Source organism: Oryzias melastigma, linkage group LG15 (genome assembly GCF_002922805.2).
Source record: "Oryzias melastigma strain HK-1 linkage group LG15, ASM292280v2, whole genome shotgun sequence".
Taxonomy (NCBI): domain Eukaryota; kingdom Metazoa; phylum Chordata; class Actinopteri; order Beloniformes; family Adrianichthyidae; genus Oryzias; species Oryzias melastigma.
Window position 1 is genome coordinate 28,644,348 of NC_050526.1, and position 22,231 is coordinate 28,666,578.

The following is a 22,231-nucleotide window of genomic DNA, read 5'->3' on the forward strand; positions in this document are numbered from 1 at the left end:
GGCAGTTCCTGCTGTTTTTGAAACGTTTCATTCCAATCAAAAATTCAAATGAGAAAAAGTATGGCAATCATGAGAGTCATTAGGATGGAACGATTCTTCTATAATAAATGAACCACTAACCTCCAGTTGATCACAGGCTGCTGCCTTTTTTCATTTAAAACTGAGAACAGTTTGAACCATCTCCTCATACATTTTTGCCAATGAAATAAAAGCTTGTTCTAGTTTAATTTTTGTTAGTTTGGTTCAGAGATTTTGATGTAAACGTTTAGAGAAAAATAATCCAGTTACTTTAAAATTGTGACTTTTTCTTAAAACCTTCCCAGCCACCACATGGTGAGTAAAAATGTGACAGCCGAATTTGCTAAAAAACTTAAAATACGTTGCTGCATGGTGGAATTTGGGGATATGTGATCACAGTTTTAGGGATTTTTACATGACTAAACAGTAAACCGATATACCACCACCTATCAAATCTGGAGAAAAAAGTACAGCAGAGGGTGCAGGGAAAGGTTACGGTTGAAGATGTTCACACATTTCCCACTTCCTTTATTTCAGCATGACCTCCTAGAAAAAAAAATACACTGTAGTTGTAAAAAATCTTTTTTGATGAAGCCAGGAGTAATTTTAGGATGCCCTGGGCGTTTTTCAACACCTTCCTAATTGTGGGTCTTTCTTGTGTCCTGTGTTTGTCAGACTCCTCCAGTAGATTACATGTCTGATTCTGTCCTCTCAGACCCCATCAGAGTCTGCTTCTGCTGGAGCTTTCTTCCTTTAGAGCAGGTGTATTATTTCTGCTGTCCCCTTTTCCTCGATCAGTTCTGGGATTACATTAAAGTTATTGGAGGAAATCAGACGGTGAACTATAGAATATCTGTGTATATTTCAGATAATCTGATGTTTTAGGAAATGTCTGAGCTAAATTGAATTAAAACCACCATAATTACACACAATAGCTTTTTCTAAAGGTTTTTTTTAATACATCCTCAAATATGAACTGGGGCTTAACAAACTGAATTAATTCATAAACTTGAATTATGCTGAACAATTTCAAAACTTTTACCCTTTTTTAAGCTCCTCCCCCTGACACAAAACCAATCTTAATCTGTTCCAAAATGATTGATTCGACATCAGGAATAGGCAACTCAAGGGCTCCATTGTCTGCATAATTTGAAGTAATTCTAGCCCTACTCATGACTGATCACCTGGTTCAGGTGTATCCAACCAATTAGAACATGCCAGAGCAGGGTATGTTGGAAAACATGCAGGAATGCGGCTCTCGAGACCTGGAGTTCCCTATCCCTGCTCGATGTTCTCTGTCCATCATCCACTTAACAAGCTGGAGAGATAGGCTTAAATAAGCATTGACTGCCTATCCTCTGTTTAAACATGTATTTTTGAGCTAAGTATAAATGAGACTTCAATTTATTTTACTTCTTATTTAATTTGTGTTATTTTGTAGTATTCTGCATGTTTTGCTTTACATGTGTGAATAAATCTAAATCGAACAAATGAGATTTCAGAGTTAGTTGCAGCATTTCGCCTAAAGCCATCAGACTTCTGAACGCCTACAAAAACATACAGGTTTCAAAAATACCTGTTCATCCACATCTGTGTAAACTTTGCATAGAATCTCAGTCCACAGCTGTATGTATCATTTATATTTATATTCTATTTGCCTCACTGACCATTTTTGACATATGCATGCATGTCCCAGTACTTATGATGTTATGGGCGGAACAATGTGATTTAATTTGCAGTGCTTTTCAGGTGCTCTATATGAATGAAAACAAAAATCTGAATCTGATTAACTGGTTTCATCTACAAACTCAATTTTTATTTGCAGAAAACTGAAGAAAGTGTACAGAAAGAGTCTAAAAGGAGGCTGACTGCAGCAGAAGACCCCTCCCCACTCTGGTGTTGCACCTTTCTAAGGAAATTTCTTCCCTCAGTCTGAAGCTGTCATGGTTGAGAAGCTGCAAAAAAAAAAAAAAAAATCACTGGTCCAGCTGATCATTTGAACAGCAGGTACGAATGCAGCTCTTTGTGGGAAACTCCTCGGACACCACTGAGGTCTACTGAAGAATAAAACGACAAGAAGTTTGATGGTAAATGCATCTGCTGCATCATCAAACACACTGCATGTTACAGGAAAATATACAAGGGATCAAATTTCCACAAAAACTCCACAATCATAGGGACTCTATTTTTCACTTGGAGAAAGTTTACACTGTTGCAGTTCTTTATTATATGTAAATAATACAAACAGCAAAACACAACTCAGTCTTCAAGGCCTGGCATGCTTAGTCATAGAAAAGTATTTTCTCACAAATGATAGCAGCATGCCATGGACAGAAAAACACCTAATTTTTCTTCACAATAACAACAGATGGCTATTTCAATGTTCTTTTACAGGTTTTAGTTACTTTTATCCACTCAGCCTTGGAGGAGACAGAACCAAAGCAAAGAATGTATCAACACAAAATGTAAAATAATGATTTTCTATTTTTGTTTGGTAGAAAATGAGTTTTCACTTTCACTAAAACTGTGCACACTGCTACAAAAGTATACATTGCACCAAACTTTACCTCTTCATTGGAAAATTTCAAGCATAGCAAGGATAATTATCTCTTAAAAATGTACGCGGAACCACACAAGAGCACAAACTAACAACACATCAGACTTCCAGCTCAGGCAAATGCAGTAGAACACAATTAAATACACGTCTTACAATCATTTTTTTTCCGCCTCAAGGTCCCAGAACCCCACATTCACAGATTTCAGGTCGATGTTGAAACCACAAAAAGATAGTTCTTTTGTTAAAGTCAAATTTTGGAGTCTCATCAGGGTTTTTCTCAGAACCCGATACACAGAGTGGAGCACCGTTTACCCTCATGTGAAGGGTTTTCTTTGTAAAGTTTCATTTTGTATTGCATCAGTGTGAAAAGGGCTTTGTTTGCCCCACACACACGCGCACACACACACATAAGAACAAAGGATACAGCAGAAAAAGGGGACACACAGGGAGCCTAATGCAGCTGATGTAAATAAAGATTTTGTGCTCTAAGCTTCCTGGGAGGTTGGAGAGTCAAACTGGAAGATGTCTCCAGTGAAAGTCACATCCATGGCAACACAATCCCAGGCAACAAAGACGTTAGTTTGAAATACATTTATAAATGCTGCAATCAGTATGCAAAGTGTCAATGATCTAGCTGTGTGATATTAAAGTGCAAAATCAATTAAAAGAAATGAGGATGTCTTTGGTGCCTGCTTTGTTTCCTGTTATAAATAATGGAGGTAATTCATGAAAAATACATGAAATAAAAGTCCTAGGAGGCCGTCTGTCTTCTGCTAGATTGTCTATTTGTGGGGCGTCAGGAGACTAACAGCTCTTCTCCATGCTTGGTCAGCTCCCAGGACGCGTCATATCGCCGTAATACCCTCTCAAGCAGCGGTGGCTGACCAAACTTAATGAGGATTAATGCCGGATCAGTTCAGAGTTTGTGCCTGTCAGGACGCCGCTCTGCCAGCTCACCTGCCGGTAATTGATTGCACTCATTGAGAGTCAGTTTCTCTGTCCAGCATGGTGGAACATGTGCTCAGCGGCGCCTGGGAGAGATGATGTGGCGAGCAGAGGAAGAGAATGAAGCAGTGTAGGACTGCAAGCCCAGGAGAGCAGAGAGAAACAGAATATTGAATATTGTTTTAGACTTCTACCATACAGATTCTCCAGGAATGTCTTTGCTGTGTGTTTATTGTTTGGTTGCTATGGGCGACAGAACCTGATGAAAAGCGCAGGAGGCATGAGTGTGGAGTGGTCCTGCAAGTCCTTGATTTTCAGACAAAAGCCTTTATTGTTTGTGAAAATACATCTAAAACACTGTGGTGTAATTTCTGCCATTACTTCCTGACGGGAGACTCAACATGCTCATGGTTTGTTTTTCTGTGACATCCTATAGGACCTCTCTGGGTCCACAAATACACACTCCCAACCACTGTGTTTCGACAAAGCGGCGTGACAGCCACGGCTCTCATCAAAGGTTTCAGCTGAAGCTGCCAACAGTTCTCTACACGTTTCCTCCCTCTCAGCGGTGATGCCCCACATTCGCAGATCCCTCTCATCTATCAAATCTAAATATATATTTTAATGGCAGCTAAGGAGGAGAACATAAAACAGTGTAAGACTGACCGAGGCAGCACCACAGAATGTAAATGTATACGGGGAGGTTGAGTGGAACGTTGGCTACAGTCACTATGAGAGAGGAGGAGGACTCGGGGACTTGAGGAGATCGCTGGAAGCCTCCGCTGTGGCCACTAGTCATACTGGCCCTTCAGTCAAACCTTCAAGAGGGAGGGTGGTGGCGTTGTCGGTGGGCTGTGGGTCGTCCTGAAGTTGGGAGGCTGAAGTGGAGGGGCCAACCAAGCTGGCGTAAGGCAGGTGGCAGTCCATGTGCAGGAACGGCGGGTAGTGCTGGCGGTAGCAGATGTACGCGAACAGCAACCCAATGACTCCTCCCACAAAGGCGTCTGCAAAGTCACAACAACACATTTGAAAGGAGCGAACCAGTGACTACTTTTAGCCTGCATGTTGTGGAAGATAAACAACATCTCCAGCCTTAGAAGGAGAACAGTTAATTAAGTGTTGCTGTATGAGTTTGCGAACATCCATCATAGCGAGCTGCTTTACAAGCTACAACCTGCGGAAGTGAGGAGGCAAAGCAAGGCTCTTTTATTTTTACTTTAGAGTCGGAGTAACACGCCTCAGGACAAGCAGTCTTTGTTAGATTGTCAGAAGCTTTGTATCATACCAACGTCCTTTAACAAAAGCTGCATTGTGAAACATCACATTGAGCTGGAAAACAAACATGCTGAACAAAGCTTAAACCGAACAGTCACCTCCTCACTGCAGTCAAAACCTTTATTTCTTTCAAAAAACACTTTTTTTCATGGTTAAAAAGTAAAATGCTGGAAAACACAGTCTTTAAAAGTCCACAAACAAATGTCCCATCACCTAAATTCAACTGCTGTGCCTGGATTCTGTTTTTTGGCCTTTTCTCCACCTTTAAAGTACCAAGTCATGGTGAGAAAATTAATATCCACAAAGCGCGGTGAGGCAGATGGGCTAATGGGAGTTCCCAGCTTGTGTTTACACTGGAAGCAAATTGAGGCCGCACAAGTTAAATGGAGTGCAATATTGCTGCTTACTTACAGAGGAGAGGAGAAAATGTTGACCCAGGCAGGAGTCAGACAATGATCAGCTTGGCTGTAACTGATGCATGTTTTGAAATAAATAAGAACTGGTCATAAAACGAGCAATTTGTTTCATAGTAAGCCACAGACATATGGCACTCTAAAACTCAATTACCCCTCTCCACAGAGCTGTCGAAGTTAACCTCAGTCTGTCATATATTACTAGAAAAGCAAATTAATGGTAGACATTCATGTCAGTAATTACTTGACTCCTCCTCCATATACCTTCAGCAGGTGTTACACCACGAGACTTTCATTAAAAGCGGGAAAAACATTCTGATGTCTCTGTGATGCTGGGCTGACCTTGCCAGTGGTGTTTGTAGTCGCAGGTCCGGGACAGTGCGATCATCATGGCGCTGTACAGAGGCAGCACCATGGCACAGAGACGCCAGCTGCGACCTCGGCCCTGATCCGTGAAACACTGCAGCTTTCCCGCCAGGTAGAAGGACGTGAAACCGAGGCCAGAGAACGCAACTGACAAGACAGAAGAAACTCAGAGTCAAGGATCGAGGCTGAACAGCAAGAAAGGAATTTCAGTTTATATCACTGTGAAATGCACATTAAAATGAGGAATCATGAACATCCACGTCGTATACAACAATGGTCTGTAAAACAAAAGGGTTTCCATCAACACCAATAAACAGACTAAACATGGAGCTTTGATAGGGTCAAATTGTTAAGCCAATGAAGACATCTAAGCATGTCTTTTCTAGTTTTTGAGCTCAAATCACCAAATTCAATCGGAATGGATAGAAATGCATCAAAGATGTTGTGTTTCAAAGAACAATGTGATGAAACGTTTTCAAATCAGAACTGTTCAACTCTGGAGGCAGCAAAGCTGCTGCGGCTGTTGTTGTTGTTGTTTCTACAGCGTTTCCTGCTGCCGGCTCTGGTGCTGATGAGATATGAGCTCCTGTTTCAGACCCTCCAGTTAAGTTCTGCTCTTTTCTTGCAGACTATGTGAATCCATCAGCAGCTGCAGCTTTTCCAGAATCAGAAAGCAGCTCTTGTTAATCATAAGACAAAGGAAAACCACTGTCGTCGGGATCATTGTGATAGATTTGCAGCTGCTCACTCCAGAAGACTTTTGATTAAGGTCTGCTCTGCAGCCAACGTTTAATTACTGGAAATAAATTACAAAGAGCTAAGTGGTTGGCCCACATTTGAACATCATGTGATGGCTGTCTTCATAAATGCAGATAGATTATCGTTTGCATTGCATTCTGGGAAAAGCTCTGACTGTGAATGACATTATGGCGTTCATCTGGAAAGTTAGGGGATCACTGACTGAAGAAGAATACTGAAGCTTCAACCTGAAGAGACTGGAAACTTTTCAAGTCGTATTTTATATTTTCCATCATTTTCATGTCAAACCTGAAATTTTTGGTTGAATAAATATGTACTTTTCATTGCTTCAAGGGGCTTGGTAAAGGCAGAAGCCCTGAGTGAAAAAAGCCTCCCCAGTACATTTACCAAACCCAACAGACTGACAGATAAGAAGATGAAAAATGATTTGATCCTCTATTTAAGAGTCGTTGCATATTATTGACCATTAAATACAAATGTGATAAAGCTGAAAGTGTTGCATGGCCCTCTCTGGGTGAGAGGGTGCTACATGCTCCCCACCGTCCCCCTCTGCCCTCGCCACCCTGGTCATAGACATATGAAGTATTTTATCTCCATAGGAAACAATTTATTTTTGGTCGCCTGGGAGTGACCAATAGGACTATGTAATTTTGTGAATAAGTAAAAGTATGTTTTTGGATTTTCCTCGGTAACTGATGTTTCTTTTAAACCACGCCCACATTTCCTGTATGTTCATTTTTTATGTCATATTGTTTTTTCATTTTGAGCCAAAAATTAATATATTAAAGTTTTACCAGTTTCCCTCGGGATCAATAAGGTGTCTTGTCTTAGAATACTGTGGTAAAAATGTAAAGGGGAACGCCACTTTTGGGATTTCGCCTAACAAATGCCATTCCAAAAAAAACAACTTCTAATTCCAACATTTTTTCTTAAGGAGTTGATGCCCAAGAAATTATGAGGTGATTATCTGAAATCCCATGACAGAGTTGAAGTTGGAGAAGTTACTAAAGGTATTTTTTTTTTGTTAAAAACTTAAAATGGTGACCTTTTACCGAAATCAAAGATCAACAAAGGCTTGGTAGTGATTTTAAGCTGACAGGATGCCAAATTCTATAAATATTGCCAGAAAAAAAAATATTTTTCTATTACTGTATAAAAATCCCCAAATTGCCAAAGCCAATGGTCTTGTGACCATCCCATAATAATTCTAAAAAAATCTTTGGATATCCCTGACATGTGTGTTTTGGGTTTTTCAGTGGATTTTGAAATATATTTTTGGAAACCCATAAGAAATTTTGTTCTCATTCATTTTTTTTACAGTTTCTTCTTATTATTTTTTTGGTGGTGGGTGGGGGAAGGGTCATTCACTGCCTAAAATTCATCTTCATCGGGCGTGTGGCAAGAGTGAAATCTTTGCTCTGAAAAAGAAAGAATTGTGAAAATAATCTAGTCCTTGAAGTCCAGGACAGCTGTGGGACAGAAGAATGTCAGATTTTAGCCAAATGCTAATTTTAACTGCATTTCCCTGGTAGATTGATGATGTTAAAAAACATAGTTAGTAGTAGAAACTACAAAAGCATAAAAATTACAGGTAAAAGCAAACAAAATACAAGATGATAGATGACATTGCTCGCTGCTTCAACTTTAATTGGTCCAATGATGCCGTAAACTAAAAAATAAAGCCTTTTTCCTAATTAACAGTTTGTGAGTTGCTATCTCCTAAAATTAACATCTGCTGGTAAATGTGAGGAAAACACTGGTGGTCTAATTGTGTGAATTAAGGGTGGTACAGTGGAGCGGCGTGAGCTGTAAAATGCCAGGGATATTAGTCTGTAACTGCAGCTGCCCGAGCAGCACATTTCAGCTGCCCACCTCCTCCTGAAATGATGAGCTGGCAAAAAACACAAAGGATGAAGAGTGAAGCCTGAGGAGGAAGATTGCAGACACACATCTTTCATGGTGACTTCTCAGTCAAGCAAAGAGAAGTTTTCAGATCTAAACCAAAACATAGAGAAATAGGATGATTTCAGTTTCTCAAATCATCAAATTTCACATTAATTGTTTTGGTCATTGAGCCCTGCATCATCTAACAGACCATTACAATCCAACAACAACAGGTGCATTCAGGATGAGCAACACCAGAGAGGAAACCCATGGGTCTGATAATGGGTTTCCTCTCTGGAGTTGCTCATCCCCATCATGCACTGTCTTTACAGTGTAACACCCTCCTATTTTAAATCGCACTGCAGAACACACACTTGGTTCTATTAACTTTAACCATCTCCAGGCCAATTCCATTATGGAGCTGTGAAGACAGAACTACATAATCAATGAGTCGTAAACTCAGTCTGCTGACAGGAGACTTCAACTTTAAAATGGAAGTGGTTAAACATCAGATAATAAAACAATCCAGGAGTGTCTTTTCCATCTGTCGCTGTGTTGACCTATTGTTAAGCTATAGTAGGAGACACGCGAGTTGTGTTTGAATGAGTGTTTTTTTTTTCCTTCTCTCTGTCTCTGTAAGCAACAGCAGATATGCTCAGTCAGCATTGGACGTGGAGATCTCTCAAGCAACAAAACGGCTCAGACAGAACCCTCAAAGGCTGAATATATTTATCCACTTACCATCAGAAGTTCAATGAGGATCATCTGAAATGTGCAGCATAGTGGCCTTTGCTAATGGGTCATTCAGTGAGGTATGTCTAATAGAGCCGAGTGAGGCCCTCAAGAGGAGGAAGGAGTCCCTGAAAGGCCAGAGGACTTGAGAGTGCAGAAACATTTTCAGAATGGATCTACTCCATGAATCCCAAAAAGCCTTTTGAACTGAATCCTCCAAGAAGACATAGAGAGGAGTAATGAGAGTAATGATTGCAGGTCTTCAACATAAAATGCACTTAGCTTTCAAGAGAAAATGTGAAAACGTGAAGGTGTGGAGGGGACATTCAGGGACAGACAACTCACTTCTTCTCTAGAAAATTCTAAGAATAATAAATGTTCTATTTCAGTTTAAAAGTGAAAGGTGACATTAGTAACTCGTGTGATACATGCGTGTCTTGCGTTGTCATTCGTCGATGTGCGCAGATGTTGTTCGAGAATTTTTGACTGTCAGGTCTTTAATTTACTTTTTAGTTGTTCAAAATTTTGAGTCTGTTGAGTATTATGTAAATGATGTACTTGACTTCACAAATCACTACTGGATTGCATATAAACAGCTCAATAATCAACTTGAGGTAACATGTATATCTGTTCTTTCCATTTCTACCATCTTGTCTCTATAGCTCAGATTAAGAGGACCTGGTTGCAGACAAGATGGCGGCTGAAAATCATTAGCCAGAAGCAAAAATTTACAAACATCATCAGCCGGAAGCAAACATTCCACAAGATTTCAGTGTTGTTGCCACTTTCATTAATCTTTTTAATGTGAATAAATGGTTTAGTGTTCATGATTAGCTTAAAATGTGTCAAAAGATGGTAAACATTTTATTAATTTAAAAAAAGTTATTACCAAAACTGTTCAGATTTGTAAAACTGTTGAGACTCTTACATTGTAGCTTTAGCTCAGACCAGTGTTTACGTTCGTCGTGTAAGGAGTTACGATATGTGAAAGAGCATTGTAGATTTTGACAGAAATAACTCGGGTAATAAAAAGTCCAAAACTTAAAACGCTAAAAAAAAAAAAAAAAAAATGTAACTGTTGAGTTCGCTGGTAATATTAGTCTTTTATGACAGAAGAAGACTCAGAACTTTGTTTCTCATTGTTGGACTCTGATTCAAAGGAGAAGGGATGTAGATTATCTCAGCACTTGGACCATAAAGCCCTTTCAACCAATAACACATGAAAGCCCAACAGAAAATACTTACTTTTACTGTCTAATTGCTGCACCTGAATGTGTTCTGTGGAGAGCAAAGAAATGGTGATGAGTCAGCTCTAATTTATTCAATACGGGGCTGCATTAGTGAAGGAGTGATGCAGGTTCTAAAGCCTCCCATCATTCAGAAACAATCACCAAAGAGCACAAAAGGTTTTAAAGAATATCTTTTCTCTAAAAAGATATAATTTGTGGCCTTGTTATGACTGTTTTCTTTAATGTGCAAAGGATAAAATATACCTTTACAACCAGAACTTGAAGTTTTTTTCATTACGCAAAAGGTGTGGTTTTGTCTCGCCTCCTCCTGCCTGCTTCATTGCATTCAACTTTTTTCAAATCTGCATTATAGCTTTGCGTCACCACACTTCCAGTTGATGTTTACACCCACCTTCCATGACCATAAAAATCTTTAAACCATAAAAAATTTATTTTTTCCCCCAGTATGTTTATGTTAGTGATGTCTATAATAAGATGCTGACAGTAACGGCCATTGTTGGAGGAGCTGCCAGCTTTACTGCTGTTTGGGTTTGAGTTGTGGGTTCAGGGGATTTGGTGATTATGTGCTTGTTTTTCCCTCTTTCTCAGACCTGTCTCCTTCAATTCTTCCTAGTTTGCAAGTTTGCTACGAGGTGAGAAAATAAATGTAATCACCGAAAACATGAGCTGCATCCCAATCGTCACAGTATAATAGATCTAAAAAAAAAGGTTGAAATTGAGGAGGTTTTGCGGTTTGTTTTTACCATCCAGATTTTGCACTTAAGGCTGTGTGTTCTTTAACTGTCAGTCCTCATCACATTCCTGAGATTTCCTGTTTTCTAAATGTGCTACATTTGGGTTCTCTTGCATCCCCGATGCGCTGCTGTCATTTTCCTACAACGTAACAACATGAAGCTATTAGGCGTGTCACACGCAGGCGAATGTAATCCAAGTAGCACTGCTGGAGCGGATTACAGAGCATCATCCCTCCTTGGCGTCTCTAATGGGACACAGTCCGCACATCAAAGCGTCTCACTGCTAAAGCAGGTGTGCCGAGGATCTGAGGGTTCTGCTCCGAAACATCAGACAAGAGCATGAAATTACAGCTTCTTCAGCCTTTTCTTCTTCCTTTAAAAGCTACACTTTGTGAAAAACGTCTCACATATCAAAGTGTCTCGTCACATTTTTTGAAACGGTTTTTCTGACTGTTGTTTAGCAGTTCTAAACATTCATACTCACAGCACAGCAGCAGATTTCAAAACATTTTAACCTTCAGCAATTAAAAGCTTCAATAGCATCCAACCATCCCTATAATTACACTTTCCTGCTGTACTACTTTAGCAGGAATTCTGCTCAATTACTTCATTATAGCTGCCTGAGAATCTAGTGGAAAATATGAACAAAAGCAAACAACTAAATAAAACTTTAAAATCAGATCTTTTATCTGACACATCTCATCCATCATATATGTGTATAATCCGCATGAAACAGCCCATCCTTTTCACCCTGCAGTCATCTGCTGGACAACAGAGGACCCTGAATTATTTAACGTTCAGCTGAGGTGAAAACAAAGTGTGAAGCAGTGGTTCTGACTGCTGTGTATCACACAGCGGAACAGGAAGTCAGAACAAGCTAAAGCAGCAGGTGTTTTAAGGCCTCCCTTGGGACATTTGGAACAGATCCTTAATTACCTTTGTAGGAGCAGAAAGGAAAGACACCTCAATGGGCTTGCATTCAGAGATATTATCTTAGTAAAATGTAGTGGAAGCACAAAGATCAAACCGTCTTAATGCAGTTTTCATGGGTCAGTGTGAACAATTTGGGTTCTCCCTCCTGTGTTAGTGCAGTGGTCTGCTCACAGGAGGAATGGCTGCTGGGGAAGCTCTTCCGTCCCTCAGAGACCAACTCCGGCTCTCCGGTGCACAGCATCTTTGGATTCAACTGTCCATCTGGAAAACAGCGCTGCAGGTAATCTGGTCTGGGTCTGGAAAAAACAGAAAAAAAAATTAAGTTCTGAACCAAAATATGCATTTTTTTCCAACTGTGAAAAATTGTTTGAGTTTACCTTCCAACAATCAGCTTGATAGTATTTGTGAAAACTCCATTTAAGGCGAGAGCGAGGGACACAGCTGGAGAAGAAGAGGCAGATGATAAATATTCCAGACTGGGAACCAGATTTTACTGACATTTACAGCATCAAAACACAAAAAGTATGCTGTTAGGTGAATCATTTTCTTCCAAGTGGAGGTAAACATTGCAGCAGGACTCTTATTTTCCCAGTTTCTTATTAAGAAAAAAATCTAAAAAACAGATTGATGGGATTATTGGAATAATTCCTCAGAGAGGATTTGCATGTGGAACATCCTCTCATCATTTCTCACAGCTGCAGCAGCAGCAGGAAGAAGGTTCAGCACGGGGTGAGTTTCATTAGCACCAAAGGGAGGTTTGCTTGTGAAAATAAGGTGACAAACATCACAAATATCCTGCAAAAAATACATTTTAAGTAAGATTTGCATTTAATTTATTTACCAGATATGATTTATCCTTTTAGCACTGACTACGAGATGAGTGCAGCTGAGGGTTATGCCTTTAAAGAAGAAAAAAAACAAATTTATGTAAAAATGATTTCTGTTTTCTTTGTGGCTGTTTTCAGAATATTTTATTATTTTAGTATAATGGTTCCCTGTTTTTTTCCTGCAGCATGGACTCCAAGAACCAGACTGTTTTGTCAGTTCCTTTTTTTATTTACTGAATCTTTGAGCAAAATTTTCAATCCTTGCCACCTACTCAATTGCATTTCTTGCAATGTATTTTTTTTAATAATAAATATGAATTATGCTTCTTTTGTGGCATGAATAAAAACAGAAATATAAAAATAAACAAACTTATTTTTTACATTTCACAGAAGCCCATATGATTTCCTTTCAAAATAAAAGACGCCTTGTACCAAACAGGATCATCACGATGCAGCTCTGGACAGCATAGGATAAAATGTGCTATAAACTCATAAAAGATCAGACATTTTAACAAAGTTTTGCTTAGTATTTGAAATCTGTGTATTCTAAAGGAAGTATAGAGCAAACATGACTTCTTCAGGTCAATCAGAGCTGTCATGATTTGATGTGTTCTTCCTCTCCATTTTTTAACCTATGTTTCAACTCAACTGTAGGAAATACTCGTTTTTTTTTGTCCAGTTTATCTTATTATTTTATCTTTTATCAAAACTTCAGGTCTTTTTCTCCACAGATCTGCAGAGAAAGCCTCCCTGACAGCAGCCGCTTCAGAGGAGCCTGAAGCTTCATCAACACAACATGCATCCTCTGTCAATCCTCATAATGTTCAAGTGAACCAATCAAATTAGGGGGAGATCAACTTGATTTCCTGCTTTGAAAATAGTGAGTTTAAAAACACTGCAGGTCAAGCTGTAATCTAAGCGTAACACTATTAAAATAAATAAATCCAGCGACAGCTAAATTGGACTTCCACAAGCAGCTTCTGGTAATTACCAGCTTAGAGGCATTTGGCTGTTCGTCGCTGCATGTTTTGATTTTTAACCGGGCAATTAACCCCTGAAAAAAGACTCTACCTTCCCTATTAAAACAGATGAGGATGGCAGGTTAATGAGGATGAATTACTGTAATTTTACAAAGACGCAGTGTAGCATCCTTCCTAATATCAGCCCGTTTACCTGTGTAGAATGAAGTCATTTTGGTGGGCAATGTGTGAGGACCTCAGTAGGTAGAAACCTTGGCAGAGGATCTCTAATGTAGTACCAGCAGGAGGATTGCTTTAAGTCAAAGGAGACTGAAGCAATCAATGCCTCAGTTAAAGATCTGTAATGGGAAAACAGGAGGACTGCAGCTGCTCTGCGGGTAGATGTTCCTCTTTAACTGATCGTCCTTTCAATTAGCTATAAAGGAAACCACTGGGAGTCATGATCAGTAAGAATGCATGCCCTCCTAATTTAATCCCTGCAGTTTGCATTGAATCGGAGGTCAGCCTGTGTCACCGCGGCGAAAACGCTTTTCTTCGACAGGCTTTGAAAATGAGCTCATGTGTGGGTTGGCTGCAGTCATTTCAGGTGAAACGTGTTCTGCTGACCACTTCCACTACACTTCATCATTTCCTATGCAGGCAGGGCCTCAGAGGCTCACTAATGCTCATTAATGTATTCATTTCATTAGATAGCTGAAGGCAGCGGGGCCTTTGACCAGCCTGAAGAGCCTCTGGCTTTGTTTTATGGTGCTAGTGTCAAAGTAAAGTACTGATTGAGAGCATCAGGTTGATCCTCAGCTCACTGGTTCAACGCCGACGCAGAGCTGGAGTGGATCATCAAATTCCTGGGAGAGACCCAGTTTGGTATTAGAAATACACGCATGCATCTCTTCTAACTTAAATTGAACCAACTTATTTTAAGATATAAATGCATTTACTGTAATGTTTAAATACATTTTTTTTATGTTTTTTTTTTTAAATAAGCTTGAGAAAACTTTTTAAAGTGACATTCCGATCATCTTTTGTCAGTGTTCCCAATGGTCTTTTGATTATGTTGTTTTAGCCAAAATCAAAAAGCCTGTGTTGCTGATTTGTGGGCAGGACTGTTGGTCCCCAGAAACCCCGCCCCCACATCCCTCCCTGTTGGTGAGAGCTCAGATCACAGAGCTTGTGGCTTTTCCAGCGTATTTTCTATATCACAAATATGATTTTTTCCAAACAGTTTTGTTTCATCTGCTCCTATACGGTATTACAACAAATTAAATAAAGAAATACTCAGAAATGCAATTTTAAGTTTAATTTCTTTTTATACGTCCTCCATCTTTAGAATAATGCCATGAGAACATATTAAAAACACCACTTTAATCAGAGTGTAAGTGAGAATATCTTTCAATTTTATAAAACTAGCTTACTCCCCAAACCAGCTCAGTGGCCTTGTGGTAGTGGTGAATTCAAATCCAGGCTGAGTCATGCAAAAAAGTCTTTAAATGAGACCCATGGCTCCCTGCTTGACACTCAGCGTTAAGAGGTTGAATTAGGGTGTTAAACTACCAAATAGACCCTGAACGTGACTGTGTCTGCACCTCACTGTTCCCCCAGGAGATGGGGAAATGGTGCACACCTAGATGAGAGACAACCAATGGAACTTTAACTTTATATATCCCAATATTACAACACAGTTGTCTCAAATGGCTTCACACTCGTAATTGTCAAAAAAAAAAAAATCATAAAATATAAATGATAGCTGATTACTTAAGTACACTGGGCATCACAGCCCTAAGACCCTTCTTCTCAGTAAAGAAAAAAACAAACAAAAAAAAAACTCATGGATATCCACATGAAGAACAGATCCCAGGACAGACAGGCGATGTACCAGGACAGTTAAAGAAGAGTAGCTTATAGCTTAGTGTATGGGGAATGTCTTTAACTTGGTGAAAACATTCAATCCAAAATAAAAGTCTACATTTGAAACTAAATATGGTAGCATTGCAGCATTTTTGAATAAAAACACTGTTAAAAAATATCTAAAACATATTTTAAGAGTTATTTTCTGTGTAGTTCTTAAAAATATGCTTAAAAAATACAGGAAAATTCCCTTAAACATATCTTCCTACTAAATTATAAATAGTATTATTGCTTATCAGGGAATTTGAATAGGGAAGCCAAGTTATTGATCAAAAAATTAGACATGAATAACAGAAATTCAAGCTCTTTGAATGTACGGAGAGTGACTGAATGAAGGATTAATTAGCTGTGAATGATTAAAAAACACTAATGCCACAGGGACTGAGATCACACCCTCAGATTGAACAGAAACAAAGCATGACGTAATCTGAACCACAAACCAAGATAATCTGAGTAAACTGGGGTCCCTCCTCACAGATAATGGTAGTGTGCACTCTAACAGCCTGTAGCAGGTCAGTGGTTCGATGTCTTTCAAAGGTTACATGAACTCTCAGACAGTAAAAGGCAGAAGTTGAGCCTCCTACATTCAGAGAACTTTTTCACCTCCTGACTTACAGCTTCCCTGAAGCAAAGTGCCGTGATTGGCCACTCTTGAAAAACCCCAACAGTTTATCTAATAAATTTAACCTGCATCCGTCTTCCTGACCAAAAGGTCAGCACTGCAGTGGGTTTTGTGCCTCTGATTTACAGTTGCCTCTGAGTTTCCTCCACAAATTGCACAGCAGAACCAAGTCTGGAAATGAGGAAATTCACATAAAGCATCCGAATGTTTAAAGAAATGTCAATCCTTATTGAGCTGTTAAAACTCACTTCTAAAAAATAAGATTGTTTTTCTATGAAATCAAGTAAAACAAACATGCAAGTAAAAAAATAAATAATCCAAGTGGAGGTTCAATAACTGGAGGCTGAAGTTCTAAACTCGTCCATCCAAACAGCAATAAAGGCGTCTGCTGAATTCTGGGTTTAAGATTACTTTCACTACAAGGACAATAAGCAAAAATGCTTACACATCACTTGTGGGATCATATTTGCATGATAGATAGTAGTATTTATATTTTGCTGTCAAAATTAAAAACAAGAACTGCAGAGAATCTCAGTTGCTCTCATTGTATGGTCATGTAGAAAACACAATCCTCAAATGACTTCATTATAGCAGATAATCATCTCATTAAGCAGCAAGAGTCTGGAAATGATAACATTTTATTAAAAATAAACTTTCCAAAAGAAACAGAGGGCTCATATGAGCACAGTTCAACAAAGGAATACATACGGGAGTGGAACGAACCAAGAATTACAGCAGACAAAACCTTTCTTAAATCCTAAGTTTCTCTCCATGACAAGAAATCCTACATCCGTAAATAATGTAAAAAAAAGCAGACACTGAATTGCTAATGTTATCTAACATTTTATTAAAAAAGAGAAAACATAGTTATTTTATCCATAGAGCCAAAACAAAGAACTGCAGCTCGTTTATCGTCTAAATGTAAGGCGCAATACCGGTCTATAGGTTTGTTCTGTGTTAAACTCTTTCCATCCCTGTAACTCCACATTCTGTCTCCCCCTCATTTGTCTCTGTTTGTGTCTTTAATGGGGTTTGAGTTAAAATTTCCTTCTTCTTTGATGTGCCCAACTCTCTGCTGGATTCTCGGCTCAGGGGGGAGCAGTAAACAGAGAAAACGGAGCGTCAGAAAAACCTCCTCATGCTGTTTGATCATCAAACCAGAAGCAGAAAATGTTCAAATGTGAAATCTCACGGCTGCGCCGGCTCCGATTAATAACATGATGACTTTAGCGCTCCATCACGGAGTTAATGATCCCAACTGTTAAGCACAAAAAATGAACTAATATGACCAATTATATGTCATGAAAAAAATAAAGGAAACTGACTTAGATAACGACCAAAAAAAAGCATTTTCTTTGGAAAATCATTAAAAATTTAATTTTCCAGACTAATTTAAAGACACCAACCCATTATTTTTTGTAATTACTTCATATTCTTAAAGGAAAAGCATCCTGACATTAGGAGGGAAATCCTGCACTCACCTAAGCACGCCTCTTTGATCTCCGTCTTGTCCGTCCTTTGAATTATCTTCACCACAAATATGACGGCCAGTGGGGTAAGGAAAGAAATGGCCTGAGAGGGAAAAAAAAAATAAAACATCATGATTGATGTTCAGGAGTTACTGCTGTACCATTTATAGCTCAGAAACTTCCAATTTATCTTTTTATCCACGAAACTGGTTTTGTCACAAAAATAATATAAATTCATGATGGAGCTTAAAATGTTACCTTTTTTTTTAAATAAAATGAAAATCAGACTTAAATACATAATGAATCCAGGTCAGGTACCTAATTGAAAGACTTAACCCCCAATTATGACAAAAATAATTCTGCAAACGTGTATTTTAAATGTTATGATTTTTTAATTTTAATAAATAATAGTTCATGGTTTGGTCCTTGCTTGTGAAGGGTGACCTTAAAGCAGTTACAGACAAAAAAGGAGAAGAACAAATTTGAAGGGATTTAAAGTATAAGACGGTGTCTTTGTGTTTACTTGGGATTATTAGAAATTACATGAAATAATCTTAAACATTTATAACAAACAATTAAAGGTCAATTTGTTTTGCTTTATTGTCTCTGTCTTAAAAAAATGCAATTTTGTGTGAATTATTACAAAAAATCAATAAGTGTAAACCTGGAGCAGCTGGTGGGGATTGTTTTGCTTGCAAAGTGTTTGACATATTAACAGATGTAGTTGACAGGAATAAAAATAGCCTCACTTTCCTGAATCTGAATGCATGAAGCCTCTGTGTTAGCCTATGAGGACAGAAATCATGAGGTTTGGCTTCACGGAGGCTCAGATTGTGAAGCTCCCGTGCAGAGAGAGTCTTCAGGCTGTCTTCCACAGTCTGCACTCTAATGAAGGTCATAGTGATTCATAATGTAAGTGGATGTAAATTCTGTCAGTTGATCTTTAATGGGCAGATAAATTCTCCACACCTTCAGGGCTTCTGTCACAGCAGACCAGCTGACGGACTGCAGGTGTTAAAGCCAGGAGAATTTTCCTAAGTGGAATGTGGCCGCGGGCCACAGCAGATTCACAAATCCATTGCTTTTAATTCGTCCTTTAAACATCTGTCTTCAGCAAAGATTTAGAGATATTGCTGGCTTCTCATTTGATTCTTCTTGTTCTAAAGCACTGAAATTAGACTATAAATGACAAGGAGCTAAAATATATACTTTTTTCTGCCTTTGGCTTCAAATTGACTTTTATAGATTAGTGGAGAGTTAGGATTTTTGGACTGTTTAAATGGATATATTATATATTATATATCATATTTTATTACCATCTGAACATCATTGAAAAAATTCAAACATATAAAATCTCTTTTCTGTTAAACACATCTGGTTGGTAGACAAATATGGCAGCTTTTACTGTAGTTCCATTTATAGTTGGTGCTCATCTTCAACATTCCAGGGATTCCTGCAGCCATCAGGTGACTAATGTGAGCAGAACTGGACACTGACAGGCTGACAGATAGAAAGGAAGTGAATCTAAATCAACATCCTCTGGGTTGACATGTTCATTTAGAGCCAGAGCTTTCTACACCACCTTCTAAAAAGAGAGTTGAGTTGAAGTTGTTCTCCATCGCATTCATTTACACGGAAATCTGATTGGAATGAGAATTGGTTTAATTCAAGCAATCAAAACACAATAAAGCTTGGGAAATCCATCCATTACTTCTGTTCATCCGGGATACTGTAGGTGCAGGTGACAGCTCCCCTGGGGGACTCTGAGATGTTCCCAGGTCAGCCAAGCGATGTTTTCTCTCCAGCGTGTCCTGGGTCTTCCCCCCAGTGGGACATGCCCAGAACACCTCCACATGGGTGCGGACCAGATGCCTGAGCCACTTCAAGCGGCTTCCTTGGATGTGGAGGAGCCACATCCTCCATTTCCAAATAAAGACTTTTATTTAAGGTGAAGTCAAAGTGATGGCATTTTATTCATTATTACAAACCATATTTGTACAATGTACAGCAAATACTCTGATTGTAAAAGTCCCACTCTGATCATCTTTTAATCTATTTTCAAAGCCTTCCCAGTGGTCTTTCAATATTAATAAAGTAGTTTTAGTCTGCATTAAAAGTTTTCTAGGACATAGTTTCTGTAGATAGGCAGGAGTTAATCAGAAATTTGCCCTTAGTTGTGGCAGAACTGTCTGAGTGGAGTAGCCTGCCCATCTCTCCATCATTTCTCTGTTTACACTCTCTCCTGCTAGCTTACAGTCTCTCACACCCCATACCTAACAGCAATCCCGGAGCTATCCAGACGTACAGTTTTGATCCAGATATCAGCTCAGACGAGGAAAACAAAGACGTACATGGTTCTATTTATCTACAGGATGCATCAGAATGGAGCACAACAGAAAGCCATTAAGTGTGCCCAGTGTGTGTTTTTAGTCACAAATAGGATCTTTATCAAACTGCTTTTTTTCATCTACCCCTAATTCACATCAATTTGAATAAAGAAATACTCAGAAATGCTAAAATAATCTTAATTTTCTGTACATGTCCTTCATGATCAGAACAAGGACACAAGAACATTTTAAAAACACCAAAAACCCAATTTTCATCAAAGTGATAAAAAAAAACAGTCTAAGATGATTTGAAGTTTGTTAGAAGAAGGTGCATCTGAAATCAACTGCAGAGAGGAACACTGTGGCTTTAAAGATGTACTTGGTCAGCTACAACACTGAGAAGGTCTGTGATGTTTGAACCATGTTTTAGTGGCTGCACAGGTCCTGAGAGGTGCCAAGAGAATTAGTGGTATCCAGAATGGATATGTGCTTTTACGCTGTTCACATCATGATTTGGTTTGACCATCTAAAAATTGCAAACCAAACAAAGTTTTTCTAATCTTGCAAGTTAAATTTTGTCAATTGTAGCCTTGGAATCATGTTTGTATCTAAAAGTTGTGACACTCTGTGCCTTCTCCAATGCAGGAGCCTATTTCACTATGACTACTAGCCTACTAGTTGTGTTTTTTAGTCTCAGTTTGTCCTCTCCTCTGAACTCAGACATATAAAAACACTGGTTTACCTTCTGTCTGTTCTTCTCTTTTTGAATCTCTCAAACTCCATCAGTGGTTGTATATGAAACATGAGTGGATCAGCAGTTTCTGAAACAGTCTGTCAAACTAAATGAAATCCCTGATTTATTCTCATTCTGAAGCTTTGTTTGAACGTCACTAAGTCATCTTTACCATGCCTGAATCCTTCTGCCTCTTCATTGCTTGGTTTTTGCTAATAAACCGTCATGAACTGTCATATCAAATACAGTAAGATGGATAGTGAGGGGATCCATATTTAACAAGGAGAACTACTATAAGAAAATGTGCTGCACACAAAAGGGAAAAGGGATCAGAGGATGTAGTTGTTGTGGATTACAATACAGAACAAGAGTTTAGTGTAGGGATGCACAATTTAACAGCAGGTACTTACAAACATGACTCTCTTGGGAATGTGGTCTGACTCCACTAAAGGATTCTTGTAAAGCCAAAGCTCCTCTGGTTGAATGACTCTCTCAAAAGGCTCCAGAAACTCTGTGAACCTGTTTCAAAGAAAAATAGACATTTTTAGACATTCACACGCTTTCCTGAAGTTTAGATTCCTTTGTGCCTGGCACAAACATCCTTTATAGAGGATGTGTGTTTGTGGCAGTCGAATAAAGTGGCTCCTTGTGAATTTTTTATATTTTCCTTTGTACCTTGATATGGTATTTCTAAAAGGACATAAATGCAGGACGAGTAAACAGAAGGCAGCTGGATAAAGAAAATAATAAAACCTAATCTAAAAAAAAAAAAAGACTTGAGGAGCAGCAGGTAGTCACAAAAGCAGAAAGCACAGCAGGCACCAGCCATGAAAAGACTACAAATCAAACAAAAATGAGAATGTAGCGTTAAGAAAAAACGCCAAACACTGTTGGGAACGATGAGGTGAGTGAGTGCAGGTGAGGAAATGTGAAACATGTGGTGAATAAAACCTAGCGAGGCTACGAGAACTTTCAAATGTATAAAATAAAAAAGACGGGACTCCTGCATCAGCCCCACTTTTGCCAATACGCCACAGAAAGGAAAAGTTTCAATCCCTTCCAGGCGGGTGCCGAGCTCTGAAGCACCAGAAACACAAAATAAAAGAGCAAAGCAGAGAACCAGTGAAGCAGCAGAGAGTTGAGATTGTAAAACCTCTGGAGATCAATCAGACAGAAATGATGAAAGACCAAGTTTCAAGAATACCCAGTCAGCAGTAGCTCACAGCAGCAGTTTTTAAAAATGATGCATAATTGTGAATAGTTTTTAAGGCAATCAAATTATTTTTTCTTTTGTGTACGTTCACGGGGGTTTCTGTCTAAAAAATGAAGACTTGATTGGCATTGATAAGTTTCCAGCCTGCAGTCCTCCTCTGAAGGTTTTGAATTAATCAGGAAGTGTCACTATCTGCTATTAGGGGTGGGTGTGGCTCAACGACCTGTCAAGTCTCTGCGAGTGACCACACCCCTTCTGTCTGGTTCTTGGAGAACAGAACCACATGTGC

At 39.0% G+C, this 22,231-nt stretch overlaps 1 protein-coding gene across 1 annotated transcript in view; it reads right to left on the reverse strand.

Annotated features, from left to right (window-relative positions):
* Window positions 1-2,224: 2,224 nt before the first annotated feature.
* Window positions 2,225-22,231, reverse strand: part of plpp4 (phospholipid phosphatase 4) — a 50,592-nt gene continuing 30,585 nt past the window's right edge. The window contains exons 2-7 of the mRNA XM_024298002.2: window positions 21,140-21,248; window positions 17,682-17,772; window positions 12,244-12,307; window positions 12,038-12,162; window positions 5,551-5,721; window positions 2,225-4,524 (exon numbers count right to left, since the gene is read on the reverse strand). Coding sequence (XP_024153770.1) covers window positions 4,316-4,524; window positions 5,551-5,721; window positions 12,038-12,162; window positions 12,244-12,307; window positions 17,682-17,772; window positions 21,140-21,248 — 769 coding nt within the window. The 3' untranslated portion in view covers window positions 2,225-4,315. The remainder of the gene's footprint in view (window positions 4,525-5,550; window positions 5,722-12,037; window positions 12,163-12,243; window positions 12,308-17,681; window positions 17,773-21,139; window positions 21,249-22,231) is intronic.